Here is a 14,445-nt window from a genome sequence, read left to right on the forward strand (position 1 = left end):
TCTGGGTTTTAGAATTCTGCGTGCTTTTTTTTTTTCTGTTTCTTTATATTTTCTGGGCTCTACAAATTCTTTATACTATCACTTTTATATTATAAAATAATATCAAAGAAAAGGCTGGGACTTCCCTGGTAGAACAGTGGTTAAGAATCCACCTGCCAATGCAGAGGACACGGGTTCGAGCCCTGGTCCAGGAAGATCCCACATGCCGCGGAGCAACTAAGCCCGTGTGCCACAGCTACTGAGCCTGTGCTCTAGAGCCGGCGTGCCACAACTACTGAAGCCTGCACACCTAGAGCCCGTGCTCCGCAACAAGAGAAGCCACCACAATGAGAAGCCCGTGCACCACAACGAAGAGTAGCCCCCGCTCACTGCAACTAGAGAAAGCCCGCACGCAGCAATGAAGACCCAACGCAGCCAAAAATAAATAAATAAATAAATTTATTTATTTATTTAAAAAAAGAAAAGGCTCATTTCCCTTCCTATACAGGGTTTCAGGGGACATTTGTGACAGAAACAGAAGACGAGTAGAACGGGAATATCTAAGCCTATAGCAAAGTCTTCCTACTTTCCTTGGGGGCTTCACAAGAAATAAAGTGCATTCTTAGAGCTGGGTGGATTTGTCTGAGAATTGGACCACAGGAAGCTAAAGGAGCTCACGCTCAGCATTTCTGGGGACCGTCATTAAGTTGCAAAGGTTGGTACGCACGGCCCCTTGGCTACATTCAGGTGGGCTGGCCGAGGTGCAAGCCAGAGGCAGAGCTCTCAGGTACGTGGTTACGTGGCAGGGTGTACCTGCCCTCGCCACCATCCTCGGTCCCTTCTTGTCAGACTCTCGTGTCAACTCACTCTCCATTGTGTGTTACAGGAAGTTCCATGTTAGCCGAAGAAGTTTAAGCTTCCTTCCTTCCTGGAAACATTTACATTTTAACATACAACTCTGAAGGTCACCTCACACCTATTAGAATGGCTTTTATCAAAAAGACAAGAGATGGGCTTCCCTGGTGGCGCAGTGGTTGAGAGTCCGCCTGCCGATGCAGGGGACACGGGTTCGTGCCCCGGTCCGGGAAGATCCCACATGCCGCGGAGCGGCTGGGCCCGTGAGCCATGGCCGCTGAGCCTGCGCGTCCGGAGCCTGTGCTCTGCAATGGGAGGGGCCACAGCAGTGAGAGGCCCGCATACCGCAAAAAAAAAAAAAAAAAAAAAAAAGACAAGAGACAAGTGTTGGCGAGGGTGTGGAGAAAAGGGAGCCTGCGTGCACTGTCGGTGGGGATGTAAATTGGTGCCGCCACTGTGGAGAACAGTGTGGAGGATCCTCAAAACACTAAAAACTGAGCTACCTTATGATTAAGCAATCCCACTTCTGGGTATTTATCCAAAGAAAATGGAGACGCTAACTCAAAAAGATATCTGCAGCCCGATGTTCATTGCAGCAATATTTACAACAGGCAAGACATGGGAACAACCTAAGTGTCCATCGATGGATGAGTGGATAAAGAAGGTGTGGCATATAGATGTAATGGAATACTACTCAGCCATAAAAAAGGATGAAATCTTGCCACTGTAATGACGTGGATGGACCTTGAGGGCATCACACTACGTGAATTCAGTCAGGCAGAGAAAGACAAGTACCATATGATCTCACCTATATGTGGAATATTCAAACAAAACAAACAAGCTCACAGATGCAGAGGATAGACTGGTGGTTATCAGAGGCTGGGGGTCAGGGGGAAGACAGGTGTGAAATGGTTGAATGGGGTCAAAAGGTACAAACTTCCAGTTAAACAATAACTCATGGCGGGGGGGGGGCTTCCCTGGTGGCACAGTGGTTGAGAGTCCGCCTGCCGATGCAGGGGACGCGGGTTCGTGCCCCGGTCTGGGAAGATCCCACATGCCGCGGAGCAGCTGGGCCCGTGAGCTATGGCCGCTGAGCCTGCGCGTCCAGAGCCTGCGCTCCGCAATGGGAGAGGCCACGGCAGTGAGAGGCCCGCGTACCGCCAAAAAAAAAAAAAAAAAAAAAAAAGTCATGGGGGTGTAACATTCAGCAAAACTGGGAAGGCATGAGTGGTCTCTTCTGAGGCTGGGTGACCCTGTACAGGCGAGAGGGCTGCAGTGAGCCTGCAGGACAGGGCGCTGGGCTGTCACCCTCCTCCCACAGCTGCCTGGCAGGTGATAAGGGCACAGCCTGGTGGGTCCTCGGCAAAGCCCGAGCAGGAGGTCGGACCTTGGTTCCCGTCCTCGACGTTTGCTTTTGTTTTAACCTCTGCTCTGCCCCCGGCAGATGAGGGTCAGGTCCATTTTAGCCTGATCTGAAGTTTCTCTTATGCTTTTACAAGAAACCCATTTAACACACTAACTTGTAACAAAGCTACCTTTTCTATTTAAAAAGGGCCTCTCTTGCCTGATCTCCAAGTTCTTATTCTGGTAATGCTTCTGGTTCGGGTAATTCCGTGAATTCACTTCTATCACGTACACCCCTATGAATGGAAGCCATTGTTGTGAAAATCCTTTTCTTAAATGCTATTAGGATCCTCCCCCGCCCCTCCAATGCCCGTGTAAATAAAAATGGCTTTTAGGTTTGGTTCAGTGGTTTGACTTGGTGTTTACTCTTCCAGAATATTGTTGAAGCCTCTTAAATCCAACACGTCCTGTTTCTTTAGTTTGTCCCGACGGCAGACACACCATCTTCACTGCCCTCAAGTGAATTTCCCCTCTGGAGGCGCCGATTTCCCTTATCGAGGCAGGACGTTTGGCTCTGAAACAACTTCTAAATAGGTCCTCCCCTCAAGCCACCCAGCCTCCCCACCCTCCAATTTGAAATGACATTTAATTCCCTGCAGAAAGGCCACCACAAGCTGCCCTTTATTTCAGTTAGGAGCTTGTAGCCCAGAGGGTAACGGAATTGGAAGAGAAGTAGATGTTACTTCAGGGCCCTGGGGCACAGTGCGAAGAAGAACGTTTAAAATAGTCTAACTTCTGACCTCTCAGCTGTGGCGTGGAAACGGTCAGCGTCCAATCACTAGGTCGTCCCGGGAATTTACTTGATCAGGGTCCTTGGATTAGAAGAATCAAGAGTCGAGGTCTGCAGGGCCGCTCCTCCCCTCGCCAGCAGGTGGCGCTGTGGTCGTGCCGTGTCCAGATGCCCTTCCCGGGCGTGGACGCCGGCTTTTCACGTGCGGTTTGCTGTCCCCCAGGTCTGTGTGCCCTGTCCATCAACCATTCCAATTCCTACGTGGCCTATCCTGGGAGCCGGACGACAGGCGAGATCGTGCTCTACGACGGACACGCCCTGGTAAGTTGGCGGCGACCCCGCCGGCCCAGCCCCCTGCCTGGCCGCGTGGTCAGTTTCAGGTGAGGGGCGGGCTCGGTGGCCGGGGGGGCGAGGTGCAGAGGCGCAAGCAGCTCCGGCCACAGCTGTGGGGTGTGGACGGGAAGGTCATGCCCTTTGCCCTCATCGCCATCCGTCCACGTAGCCACAAGGCAGCCTGCCAGGCCCGGACAGACGCCGTGGCAGCTGGGGGCCATCGCGGGGTTGAGTGCGTCCTGCCGGGCCGTGGCGCAGCCTGCGACAGCGTGCAGCCGTGTCCTATGTCCTGCCCTCTGCTCTCCGAGCTTCACAGAGCGGGCAGGATTGCTGCAGGAAGCCGGGCCCTAGAGCCGCATCACGGAGAACACAGTCACATCACCGCACTGGCCACACGGGTGGTCGCCCATCTCCCCGAGGGCAGGAAAAGGGACAGAAACACAGCAGCCCTTGCAGCAGCGTCTAGATACACCGGGAAGCGACGTGCAGCTTCTATGCATACGGCCTGGTGGAAAGAGGGAAACAGGGAACCCAGCAGAGGAGTGAGGGTGTCTCGGAAGGAAAGAGGAGGGAGAGGAGACGAAACGCGTCCTCCCTCTGCCCCAGCATCAACCTCCGTTTTCCCTTTCTCCAACAGAAGACAGTCTGCACCATTGCTGCCCACGAGGGGGCGCTGGCCGCCATTGCCTTCAACGCCTCGGGCTCCAGACTGGCCAGCGCCTCCGAGAAAGTGAGTTCCTCAGGGGCTCGCCTCCTGCCGGGGTGGTTGGGGGGGGGGGGTTCCGAGGGCCCTGGGCCCCAAAGAGCTGGCAGAAGGGGCCCGGTGACCCCAGCGCTCAGACCTCACTCCGGAGGGAGGCCTTCCGGCCCCTGCGTGAGGCGCTGCATTTATTAACTCGGCCGACCAAGGGCCTCTGCTGTGCAGGACACAAGCCGCTTTGCCCAGAACCTTGCGGTCTGATTAAGAAACGTGCGTGCCCATCATCACAGATACAGAGAGATGCCACGTTCCATAAACACAGTAGAAACAAAATGCTTGGCTGTTCAGCAGGAGAGACTGACATCTCCTGTCTGGAAAAACCAGGGAAGGTGACCGAGTTGAATTTCAGATGCCACGAGAAACAGGTGTATCTTTGACGGGCAGAGATTGAACATCTGAGGGGGCCACAGCAGACTGACGAGCGCGCCAGCGCCTTGGGCTGGGGGGGGGAGGAGCCGGGAGACGGAGGCTGTTCAACTCACCTTTCAAGAATGGTTTATACAGCACACATACAGAAAAGCCTCTGTGCACAGCCCTCTGTGCTTCCTCTCCTGAGACAGATGCTCAAAACCAATCAAACAAGCTCGTCTCGAAAGGGACGTGTCTGCCTGAAGCTGTTCACGGTACGAAATGCCTACCTGCTTTCTCTTCCAGGGCACTGTCATCCGGGTGTTCTCGGTTCCCGATGGGCAAAAGCTCTATGAGTTTCGGAGAGGCATGAAAAGGTCTGTGCTCATCGTAAAAAGACACTGTAGAGTACGCACAGGGGTCCTGCAGTGGACGGCTGGCAGCCGTCCGGGGAGAGGACAGAGGGGCTGCGTGCGCCCCTCGCCCTGCCCGGGAGGAGGGATGATGGTCCTTTCTCAGGTGACTGACTAGAGGCCCGCTGAGCACTCAGAACACCCGAGAGCTGAGAGGGCTTTGTGACCTGGGCCTCCAGCCTGGGGAGCCCTTTCTTGACGCGCCCAAGGGCGGCCCGTCACGGAGAAGTGAGACAGGCGAGGGAGTCGCGGCCCGAAAGTAACTGCTGACCCTCCCGCGGAATAGAAAAGTGTGATGGTCTGGGTCCTATCCGCTGTAGGGCTCACAGACGGAAGACGTCCAGTGTGACGGGAAGGGGCGATGCCTGGTTTCTTCTCACCTGAGAAGCGACCCAGTGTGACTCTTTCCGATGTTAATTTCAAAGTATGAATGATACAGTGTTGAAGGGATTTTAGAAAACACAGGCAGACCTCGGAGATAGTGTGGGTTCCATCCCAGACCACCACAGTAAAGCCAGTATCACAATAAAGCGCGTCACGCACATTTCCTGGTTTCCTCGTACCTGTGAAAGTGACCTTTACACTATCCTGCAGTCTGTTAAGTGTGCAATGATGGCATGAGTCTAAAAAAAAATGCCCACGCCTTAATTTAAAAATGCTTCATTGCTAAACAATGCTGACCATCACCCGAGCCTTCAGCGAGTCGTAACTGTTTGCAGTCATCACACCAAAGGTCACTGATCACAGGTCACCACGACAAATAGAATCATCATGAAAAAGCTTGAAAAATGTTGGGGATGAACGTGACCCAGGGGCGCGAAGCGAGCAAAGGCTCTGGGGAAAACGGCCCCGACGGACTTGCTCGAGGCAGGGCTGCCACAAAGCTTCAGCTTATAAAAAAAATCGCAGTATCTGCGAAGCATCATGAAGTGAAGCCCAGTGAAACGAGGTCTGCCTGTGCTCAGACCCCTCGGGTACCTTTAGGTGTTCTTACATATGTATGTGAAGCTGATTTCTGTACTCTCAGGCTGTTACCCTCAGTCCCCGAGCTCACCCGTCCCTGTGTGGCTGTGTTTGCAGGTACGTGACAATCAGCTCTCTGGCTTTCAGTATGGACTCGCAACTCCTCTGTGCTTCGAGCAACACGGAGACCGTGCACATCTTCAAGCTGGAGCACCTCGCCAACCGGTAGGACACGAAATGCTCGTTACACTAGAAGAGTCAGATCCTGGTTGTCTGGCCGGCGCACATGACTTCTCTCTGTCAACGCCACGGACTTGGCTTTACCTGTTCTGTCCCCACCAAGTGGGGAGTGAGTGTCAGCAAAGACTAGGTGATGTGAGCTGGGGTCGCCCTCCTGAGTTTGCAGCCCGGCTCTGCCCCGTGTGAGCGGCGAGACCTCAGGCAGGTGATCTAATCTGTCTGAACTTCTGTTTCCTCGTCCGCCAAATCTAAAATATTGATGATCATGTATGCATCTTGGGCCTGTGGTGAGTGCCTGGACTGAAAGCACGCAGTGTAGTGCCGGGCACGGGGTAAACCCTTGAGAGCGTTTGCTAGCTCGCTGCAGACACCGCGATGCACAGGCCAACCTCGTGCTGTTGCTTCGAGCTTGGCTGTGCTTCGAGGGTACTGCGCTTTTTACAAACTGAAGCTTTGTGGCAGCCCTGCCTCGAGCAAGTCCGTCGGGGCCGTTTTCCCCAGAGCCTTTGCTCGCTTCAGAATTAAGGTATGCACATTTTTTTTAATCAAATTGAGTTTATTTGAGACGGGGCTCAGATACGAATCTCCGTAACCTGGCTCCGAGTACTGTACTTTGTTTTCTGGCCGTGCTGTGAGGCACGCAGGAGCCCACGCCCCCTGCGATAGAAGCACGGAGTCCTCACCACCGGACCACCGGGGAAGTCCCGCACGTTGTTCTTTAGACATCATGCCACTGCGTGCTTACCAGACTGCAGAGTAGGGTAAACATCACTTTTACATGCACGTGTGCGACATGCTTTATCGCTGCGATCTGGAGCTGACCCCGCAGCGTCTCCGGGGTCCGCGTGTATTCGTCACCCCCAGCACTGAGGGCCTGGCGGGTCCTTCCAGGGCCGCTGCCGTGCCCGTGAGAGGAGCGGAGCGGGGTCGACAGCGTAAAGCGTGTGCTGGGCCGCAGCCAGGGGTGTGCGCATGTTCCCTGTCGCTGCTGCGATAGGGCATCGTAAAGCAGCGCACGCGCGCGGCCCCATGGCGCTGCCAGTCAGGCTGGGCTGCCCCGGGGTGGCAGGGCTCGGTCTGCACTCGGGGTCGCGAGGCTGCACTGCAGGCGCTGCCCGCTGTCTGCCTGAGCTGCCCCCGTCCCGGTCGCTGGCGGGAATGCAGGCCCTCGCGCTGCAGCAGCGAAGCCCCTGCCCCCGCGATGGCCCCCAGATCCCCGTCCCTCCTCACGCGGCCTTCAAACCAGCAAGGTCGCGCCGATTCCTTCTCAAGCTCCTGATTTCTCTGAATCTCCCTCCTGCCTCTGGCTGGGCAAAGCCCCCTGCTCTTAAGGCCCGTGTGATTGGCTAAAGCCGTCCGGATCATACCCCCTCGACAGCCACCTGGGCCGTACGACATGACACAGTCACGGGGCTGCGGTCTCCTCCCTGGCACAGGCTCCGGGGACCAGGCCGTGGCACCCTGGGGCCCCTCCTAGGGACTCCGCCCACTGTCGTGTGGGCACCAGTGCAGGCGCACAGGTGTGCAGCCCCTGTTTCTCCCGGGAAAGCAGTGAAGGGTCTCCTCCACGCAGGCCTCGGCCGTGGCAGTGTCATGTCACCCAGCCTGCCCCTGGGGCCCAGACCCTGCCCCGCGCAGCCCAGGACACGGCTCACACCTTCCTAGGGGTTCTTCAGACACCGCGTGTCTCCTGACACCTCCCCCTAGGGTCGCTATAGGAAATGGAAACATGAAGTGTTAGCGATTAGCTCAGGGACACCCAGAAAGCAGCGGTGGCCTCGGCAGCACGGCCGCTTGTCCGGGTCCCGTGCTTCTCGGTCCGTGGAGCCTCCCGACACTCTCCAGCCCCTGGTTGCCCACGCGCTTCCAGAAGGCCGGCGGGCTGGGAGCCTCACGACTGAGGGAACGGGTTCAGAGGAGTTCAGTGTCTCGCCTGGAGCCGGCCTCCGTCTCCAAAGCCAGGGTCCACGTGAAAGCGCCGCGTCTCACACCCGCCAGGCGGCACCTCCAGCGACAGCTCAAATCCGTGTCCCAAGCGTGGTGTCCTCTGCTGGGCCTCGCCTGGTACCAGGAGAGACAGGCTCCTCCCCCAGAGTGGGACTTCCACGGGAAGACCCCTTCTACCCGCTCAGGGAGATACAGAACCCGGCCTCCGTTGTGTGTGCCAGTGTGTGTGCTTGTGTGTCTGTGCCTGTGTGTGTGTGTCTCTGTGTATGTGTGTCTGTGTGTGTGTCTGTCTCTGCGTGTGTGTGTGTGTGTCTCTGTGTGTGTGTCTGTGCCTGTGTGTCTCTGTGTCTGTGTGTGTCTCTGTGTCTGTGTGTGTGTGTGTCTGTGTGTGTGCCTGTGTGTGTGTATCTCTGTGTATGTGTGTCTGTGTGTGTGTGACACGGTGCCGGCCTCTGTCCCACACCGTCTGGAGCTCCCTCCCTCCCGGGGCACCCAGTGACTGTGGGGCCCTGGCTCCGGCCGCTGGCCAGGGGCTGCTCTCACGCCCTCTGAACCTTGGCCCCGCAGGGCTGTGAAACACTAGACGCTGCCCCTCCACGCTGCTCACATGCCTGGAACCCTTCCAGCACCCGACCCCGTGACCCCGTGGGCCCCAAAGCACGCTGCTTGCCCTCTAAGCTTTTAAATAGATGTCATCTGTCTTCTGGACGTTTCTATCCCTTCTCGGACAGCCTCTATACCGTAGGACCCGCTCTCTGCCGGAGCTTTAATCCGTCGTCAGTTGTGCTGGGTTCGGGCCCCCGTGGGCAGCAGAACCATCCGGGCACCCCGCCACCCCCAGGTCCCGGGATCCGGGGACCCCACGCCGCTGCCTTGGTGCTTAAGGTGGGAAGTGGCCACTTGGGCTCAGTTCCACCTCCAGGCTCACCTGCTTCTGTCCGTCTCAGGTCACCAGGAACACACCTTCCCGTCACTCTCCACATCCCCCCAGCCCACCCCGTCCGTGAAGCGGTAACTCGTACAGCACGAGATGACTCTGCCTCTGCCTCCGTCCCACCTCTCTGGCCACCGCCCTGAACCGGGCCTCCCTTCCTTGGTCTCACTCCTTGTAGCCTCTTCTGACCATCATACATCTTCTTGCTGGACTAACCCTTGGAACACGCCCCTCCGTCCTCAGACACCTTTATTCCCCTTTGCCCTCAGGAGTAAAGTCCCAGACCCTCCAGCCTGGCGTTCGAGGCCTTCCTTCCTTCCTTCCTTCCCTCCCTACCTCCCTTTTCCCAAACAACTAGAGGAATATTCCTTTGTCTTTGGCATTCACAACGTAATGGCTACAGATACAACACACTTAAAGATTTAATCTGCATTCTTGTTTTCTCAGTCACTGTAGAGATATCAAATACATGTTGAAGCATAGTGTCTTTTTGTTTGTTTTTTCGATTTTTGGCTGCATCGGGTCTTAGTTGCGGCACGCAGGATCTTTGGTTGCGGTGCGTGGGCTCCAGAACACACGGGCTCTGTAATTTGTGGCACGTGGGCTTCGTTGCCCCGCAGCATGTGGGATCTTAGTTGCCCGACCCGGGATCGAACCCGCGTCCGCTGCACTGGAAGGCAGATTCTTTACCACTGGACCACCGGGGAGGTCCCGAAGTGAGTTGCCTTACCATGCTGTGTTAGTGTCTGCTGTACAGCACGGTGATTCAGTTACACACACACACTTTCTCATACTCTTTTCCCTTCTGGTTTCTCCCAGGATGTGGAAGGCAGTTCCCTGTGCTCTACAGGCAGCCTTGCTCTTTCTCCATCCCGTATACAGAGTTTGCATCTGCTCACCCCCACTCCCACTCCATCCCGCGCCCTCCCCCGCCCTCGGCAACCGCCAGTCTCTGCTCTGTGTCTGTGAGTCTGTTTCTGTGTTGTAGATGAGTTCATCTGTGTCGCAGTTTCGATTCCTACAGATTGTCAGACTAGGCAAAGTGAGTCAGAAAGAGAACAAGTGCCGTACGACGTCGAGGCTTTTCTCGCCGCACCTTGCCTGAGCCGAGGCCTCCCTGCCTCTGCCCCTGGACCGGCCCAGCGTGGCCCTGACTCTCAGATGCTTGTCCAGAGCATCTGATGGGCCCCCCTCCTGCCCCCCTACCCCGCTCGGAGACAGACCTGCCTCGGGGCCTAGCCCGGCGACCAAGCCTCTTCAGTCCCGCCAGCCCCGGAGACGCCCTCTCATGAGACAGCACTCGCCGGGCGCCAGCCCCTGCGCCGTGCCGCCGCTTTAGTTCTCACGGGCAGGGGACCGTGATTGTCCCCGTGGCCCCCGGTGAGGACGGTGGGATATGAGGGGTGGAGGAACGCCCTCCGCCCCTCCCTCCTCTGTGGTCTTGGAGTCGCCCCGACCTGGGCCCTGTCCCGGGCACCCTGTCTGGAGTGCTCACGCGTCCTCCCTTTTACGTCTGTGCTGCGCCCCGCCTCGGATGCAGGACCGGGGTGTGGTTGGTACCTCTCGGTGACGCCCCACCCTTAGTGCAGCGCGCCAGGGCGAGCCGCGCAGGTGCGTCCCACGATGCTCAGGATGTTAGGGGGACGGCGGGAGCCTGGAAGCGCCCGTCGCCTCCAGACGAGAACCTCGAGACCCAGGGAGGTTTGTCCAGGCGGTGACAGGGAGGAATAAACCCCAGGGCTTCGGAGCCGCGGGCCGTGTCCCTCACCGGGATGCATCCCCCGGACGAGCGGCCTCTCGGCCGGGGTGCCTGGGGCGCATGCGGCCACCCTGGTCCTCGCCGGGCTGCTCGGCGCAGAGGCGAGCGTCCGCCCTGCCCACCCGCGTCTCACCACACAGCCGCCCCCCCTTGTCTGCCAGAGACCCCAGGATGCGGCGCGGGGACTGCAGGGGGCACACCAGGTCCTTTTGAATTCCCCCGACCTTTGTGCATTGCCAGCACCCACCCGGGTGGCTCGAGGGCTGTAACCAAACACCTGTCCAAGCATCTTGCCCGGAGGTTTGCTTCCCACGCAGTCTGGCTGGGAGGCCATGACGCTGAGATCGGCCTGTTCTTTTCTTCGGTGAGCCCAGAACAGGCCTGGGCTTAGGTTACAGAGCCCAGGGACTGATTCCAACTCACTCTCTGCCCAGCCCCCTTCCAGGAACCTAGAAATCAGGCTGATAGTCAGATTCAGCTTGCTTAATGCAGGAGGGCCGTCGCACTGGGAACCTCTTAACTGCCGTGCAATGGCTCTTCCGAAGGACACACGAGCCCTTGACGCCCTCTGGGTACGGCCGGAATGGCACGTCCCGAGCGTTCGGGTGGGCGGAACGTCATGCCCGGGCACAGTCCCTTCCCACTGCCGGGAGCACAGCTCCCAGCGTCGGCCGGGGATGTTGGACGGCTGCCAGGGGGGCGGCTTGGCCTCACCCTCGCCTGTGCCTTTTTCTCCCCAGCCAGCCAGAGGAGCCCTCGACCTGGACCAGCTACATGGGAAAGATGCTCATGGCTGCAACCAACTACCTCCCCACCCAGGTGTCCGACATGATGAACCAGGACAGGGCCTTTGCCACCGGGCGCCTGGGCTTCTCTGGGCACAGGAACATCTGCACCCTCTCCACGTACGTGCAGCGCCACCCCTCACCAGGCACAAACCATTACAGATTTGCTTCCCCAAAGCACAGGTTTACTTGCCCCAGACACACACGCACAGGTTTAAAAGAAAGGCAAGAGAAGGGAGCCAAGAAGGGCACGTAGGGTCAGGACCCATGGCACCCCGTGGCCGGCCAGCCGCTTTCCCGTCCGTCCGGCGGGACCCTTTCTCCGGGGGCTGAGAAGCTGAGCTGGAAGCTGGCATGGGAATTTTAACCCTCTCATTCCAGTGACACTGTCTTGAAGACAGTTCCCATTTTTACGGAATTATGTAAAAAGGCTCTAGTTCCAAAGTCTCGGTCCAGATACCTATGGGGTCGACAGGTGTTTTATCTAAGACATTAAAAAGTGTTTCTTAAAGCCGAACATTTGAAAAATTTTGTAAAACTAGCCAGCAAAGATGGGGGCCAGTTTTGCACCTGCCTCCTTCCTTCCGCTGTTAAAGGCAGAGACACACATAAGGCAGGTAGGCGGACGCTTTTGTTGGCAGGGGAACCTCACAGAGCAGCAGGGTGTATGCATATCCTTTCGTCTCACCCACACAATATGGTCAAAGACAAGAAGTCATCCTCAAGGTAGATCACTAGGACACATGCAAGGAAATCACCAGAAACCCAGACTCTGGGGTCAGCGGGCTGCGGGTTCATGGATGTCGGGACAAGATGCTGGTGATGTCCCCGGGGGTGGGGGTGGGGGGGGTGCTTCGTCCCTGGAAGCGGATCTGCCGCCCACGTACGTTTGCATCCCAGCACACGTCTTCTTGGCCCTTAGGATCCAGAAGCTGCCGAGGCTCCTGGTGGCATCATCCAGCGGACACCTTTACATCTACAACTTGGACCCTCAGGATGGAGGAGACTGCGTCTTAATCAAGACCCACAGGTGAGGAGACCGGTGTTCAGAAAGCCGGCCTTTCAGGAGCCGCCTGTGTCGTGTGCCCCTCAGCCCAGACGGCGACCAGCCTCAGCGCTCTCGCTTCCCTTCCTCCTTCAGGGGCGGGCCCAGGGGCAGAGCCAGAGGGGCCCTGCTTGGCGCTGGGCTCACGTAGGGCTCAATGACATGCAAAATGGGGTCTCCCTGCTGGGCCCTCCTCTTCCCGGGGTCCCTCAGGCATAACAGGCGCTCCAAGCCGTGTACCGAACTGAATTGAGACGTTCTCCTGACCTCTGCGGCCAAGGGCAGGGCAACCTCCTGCTGTGGACAGGATGCCCCGAGCTGCCGCTGCCCCGTCACCTGGGGCTCCCGGGTGCCCTTGCCCGCGCGTGCCAGGAGGAACACAGGCCCGATCTCGGTTTACTAAACGCCAGAGATGAGAAATCCAGTGATCGGCAGGTGAAGGTCACGCTGGTCCACGCTGACCTGGCAGGCCTTGAACCCCAGGGGCCCAGCACGGGCTTCCGGTGCTTTGCCTTTTGCAAGTGCCCTGGGCGTGAGGTGACCTTTTTGGCTCTTCCCTCCCCCCACGTTAGCTTGCTTGGCTCAGGAACTGCCGATGAGAATAAAGAAAATGACCTCAGAGCTTCATTACCTCAGTCTTACGCAGCAACTGTGGCCAGACCAAGCCCTTCTGCAGCCTCCACGGTGCCAGGTGAGCGGGCACGGGGGCCCTGTGTGACAGCGACCCTCTTCTCCCGTCACCACTGCCTGTGGACAGAGCACTCCCCCTGAACCACGTGTCTCCTCCAGACGCGGCCCTGGGCGTAGCCTTAAACGCGGGTCCCAGAGCGGGGCCGGCGGAGCCCCCAGTGGCCGCCTCCCTAACAAGTAGTGGGAACGCTTTGCCTCCTGGACGGTTTGTAATCAGGTGGAAAGCTGGAGGAGCTGGGGGCGGGCGGGTGGAGGAGACCAGCCGCCCAGGGGCTTCGGGCCGTAAACGCTGAGGATTTGCACTCGTGGGGAGCACAGTCTGTCCCGTGGGTCCCCGGACGCTCGCTTTGCTGAGGCCCGGCCCCGGGGTCGCGGCCTAGGAACAGACCCCATGGCTTCTCTCACGTCTCACTGTTGGTTTCCAGGTTATTCTGAGGATGGCGGGGCGCTCCGAGGAGAGGTCATCCCCGAACACGAGTTTGCGACGGGACCAGTGTGTCTTGATGATGAGAATGAGTTTCCCCCTGTGAGCACTGGGCACCCTTAAGAGCATCCAATCCGTGTGCTTAGACAGAACCCTCACCTGTGCACGAGGCGCAGTCCTTTCCCTGTTGTCTCGTCTGTCACAACTAATCCTCCCCTAACACCCGGGAAGCCTCAGACCCCACAGACTAGCCCACCTGACAGTGTCAGGATAACCGCGTACTTGCCCAGGGAGCCGTGGCGGCCTCCCCGCGTTCGGAGGCCCGGGCCCCTTGACTCTGCTTCCTTAGCACCCTCTGTGCTGCTCACAGGGAGAAACAGGTCCGTCTAAGCTCTTGTTTTCCTGAGGCTCCTGAGATGCTCTGAGCAGAATGTTGCCGCCCTTGTGATGCTAAAGGTGATGCTCTGACAGGGCTGGGCCCTCGCCCTCCTCCGGCTCTGACAGGACTGACCCCTGTTCGTTAACAGCCACTCGGAGAGCGGAGCGGCGGTGGGAAGCCCCCCGGGCACCTCTAGCCGGGCACCTCCCCGGCATTCTGCTTAAGCTGTCCTGGCAGCGAGGGCCCAGGCTTAGCTGGGCGCTGGGCATGGCTCCTCTCAGCATCCTGGGGTGAAGAGAAGCTTGTCCCCCTGGTTCTGGTTCTTCAAGCTTCCGTTCAGAGCAACACAGAGACCCCCTCTTATGAGCTTCAGTCAGAAAACAGCCCAGACGGTCCACTTGAAGTCGTTTCAAGATGGAAGCAGTGTTTAGGCCAAGGCTTGGAGAGTCAGGTGACT

The 14,445-nt window shown here is 57.9% G+C and overlaps 2 protein-coding genes across 5 annotated transcripts in view; one reads left to right on the plus strand and one right to left on the minus strand.

The window, feature by feature from the left end:
- Positions 1–14,445, plus strand: part of WIPI1 (WD repeat domain, phosphoinositide interacting 1) — a 38,351-nt gene that overhangs the window by 13,084 nt on the left and 10,822 nt on the right. For 2 of the 3 annotated variants that reach the window (XM_032617946.1, XM_032617945.1), the window contains exons 5-12: positions 3,192–3,289; positions 3,939–4,031; positions 4,716–4,786; positions 5,903–6,010; positions 11,406–11,570; positions 12,373–12,480; positions 13,068–13,186; positions 13,611–13,711. In XM_032617946.1, the coding sequence (XP_032473837.1) occupies positions 3,192–3,289; positions 3,939–4,031; positions 4,716–4,786; positions 5,903–6,010; positions 11,406–11,570; positions 12,373–12,480; positions 13,068–13,186; positions 13,611–13,711 (863 nt within the window). The remainder of the gene's footprint in view (positions 1–3,191; positions 3,290–3,938; positions 4,032–4,715; positions 4,787–5,902; positions 6,011–11,405; positions 11,571–12,372; positions 12,481–13,067; positions 13,187–13,610; positions 13,712–14,445) is intronic. The other variant, XM_032617944.1, reaches the window with a different exon arrangement.
- The window catches only part of ARSG (arylsulfatase G), a 146,846-nt gene that overhangs the window by 6,881 nt on the left and 125,520 nt on the right, over positions 1–14,445 (minus strand). Inside the window, exon 12 of one of the 2 annotated variants that reach the window (XM_032617935.1) lies at positions 3,296–3,806. The exons of the other annotated variant lie outside the window; for it this stretch is intronic. Coding sequence (XP_032473826.1) covers positions 3,649–3,806 — 158 coding nt within the window. The 3' untranslated portion in view covers positions 3,296–3,648. Of the gene's footprint in view, positions 1–3,295; positions 3,807–14,445 lie in introns of those variants that run through there. 2 annotated transcript variants of the gene reach the window in all.

Source organism: Phocoena sinus, chromosome 20 (genome assembly GCF_008692025.1).
Source record: "Phocoena sinus isolate mPhoSin1 chromosome 20, mPhoSin1.pri, whole genome shotgun sequence".
Taxonomy (NCBI): Eukaryota; Metazoa; Chordata; class Mammalia; order Artiodactyla; family Phocoenidae; genus Phocoena; species Phocoena sinus.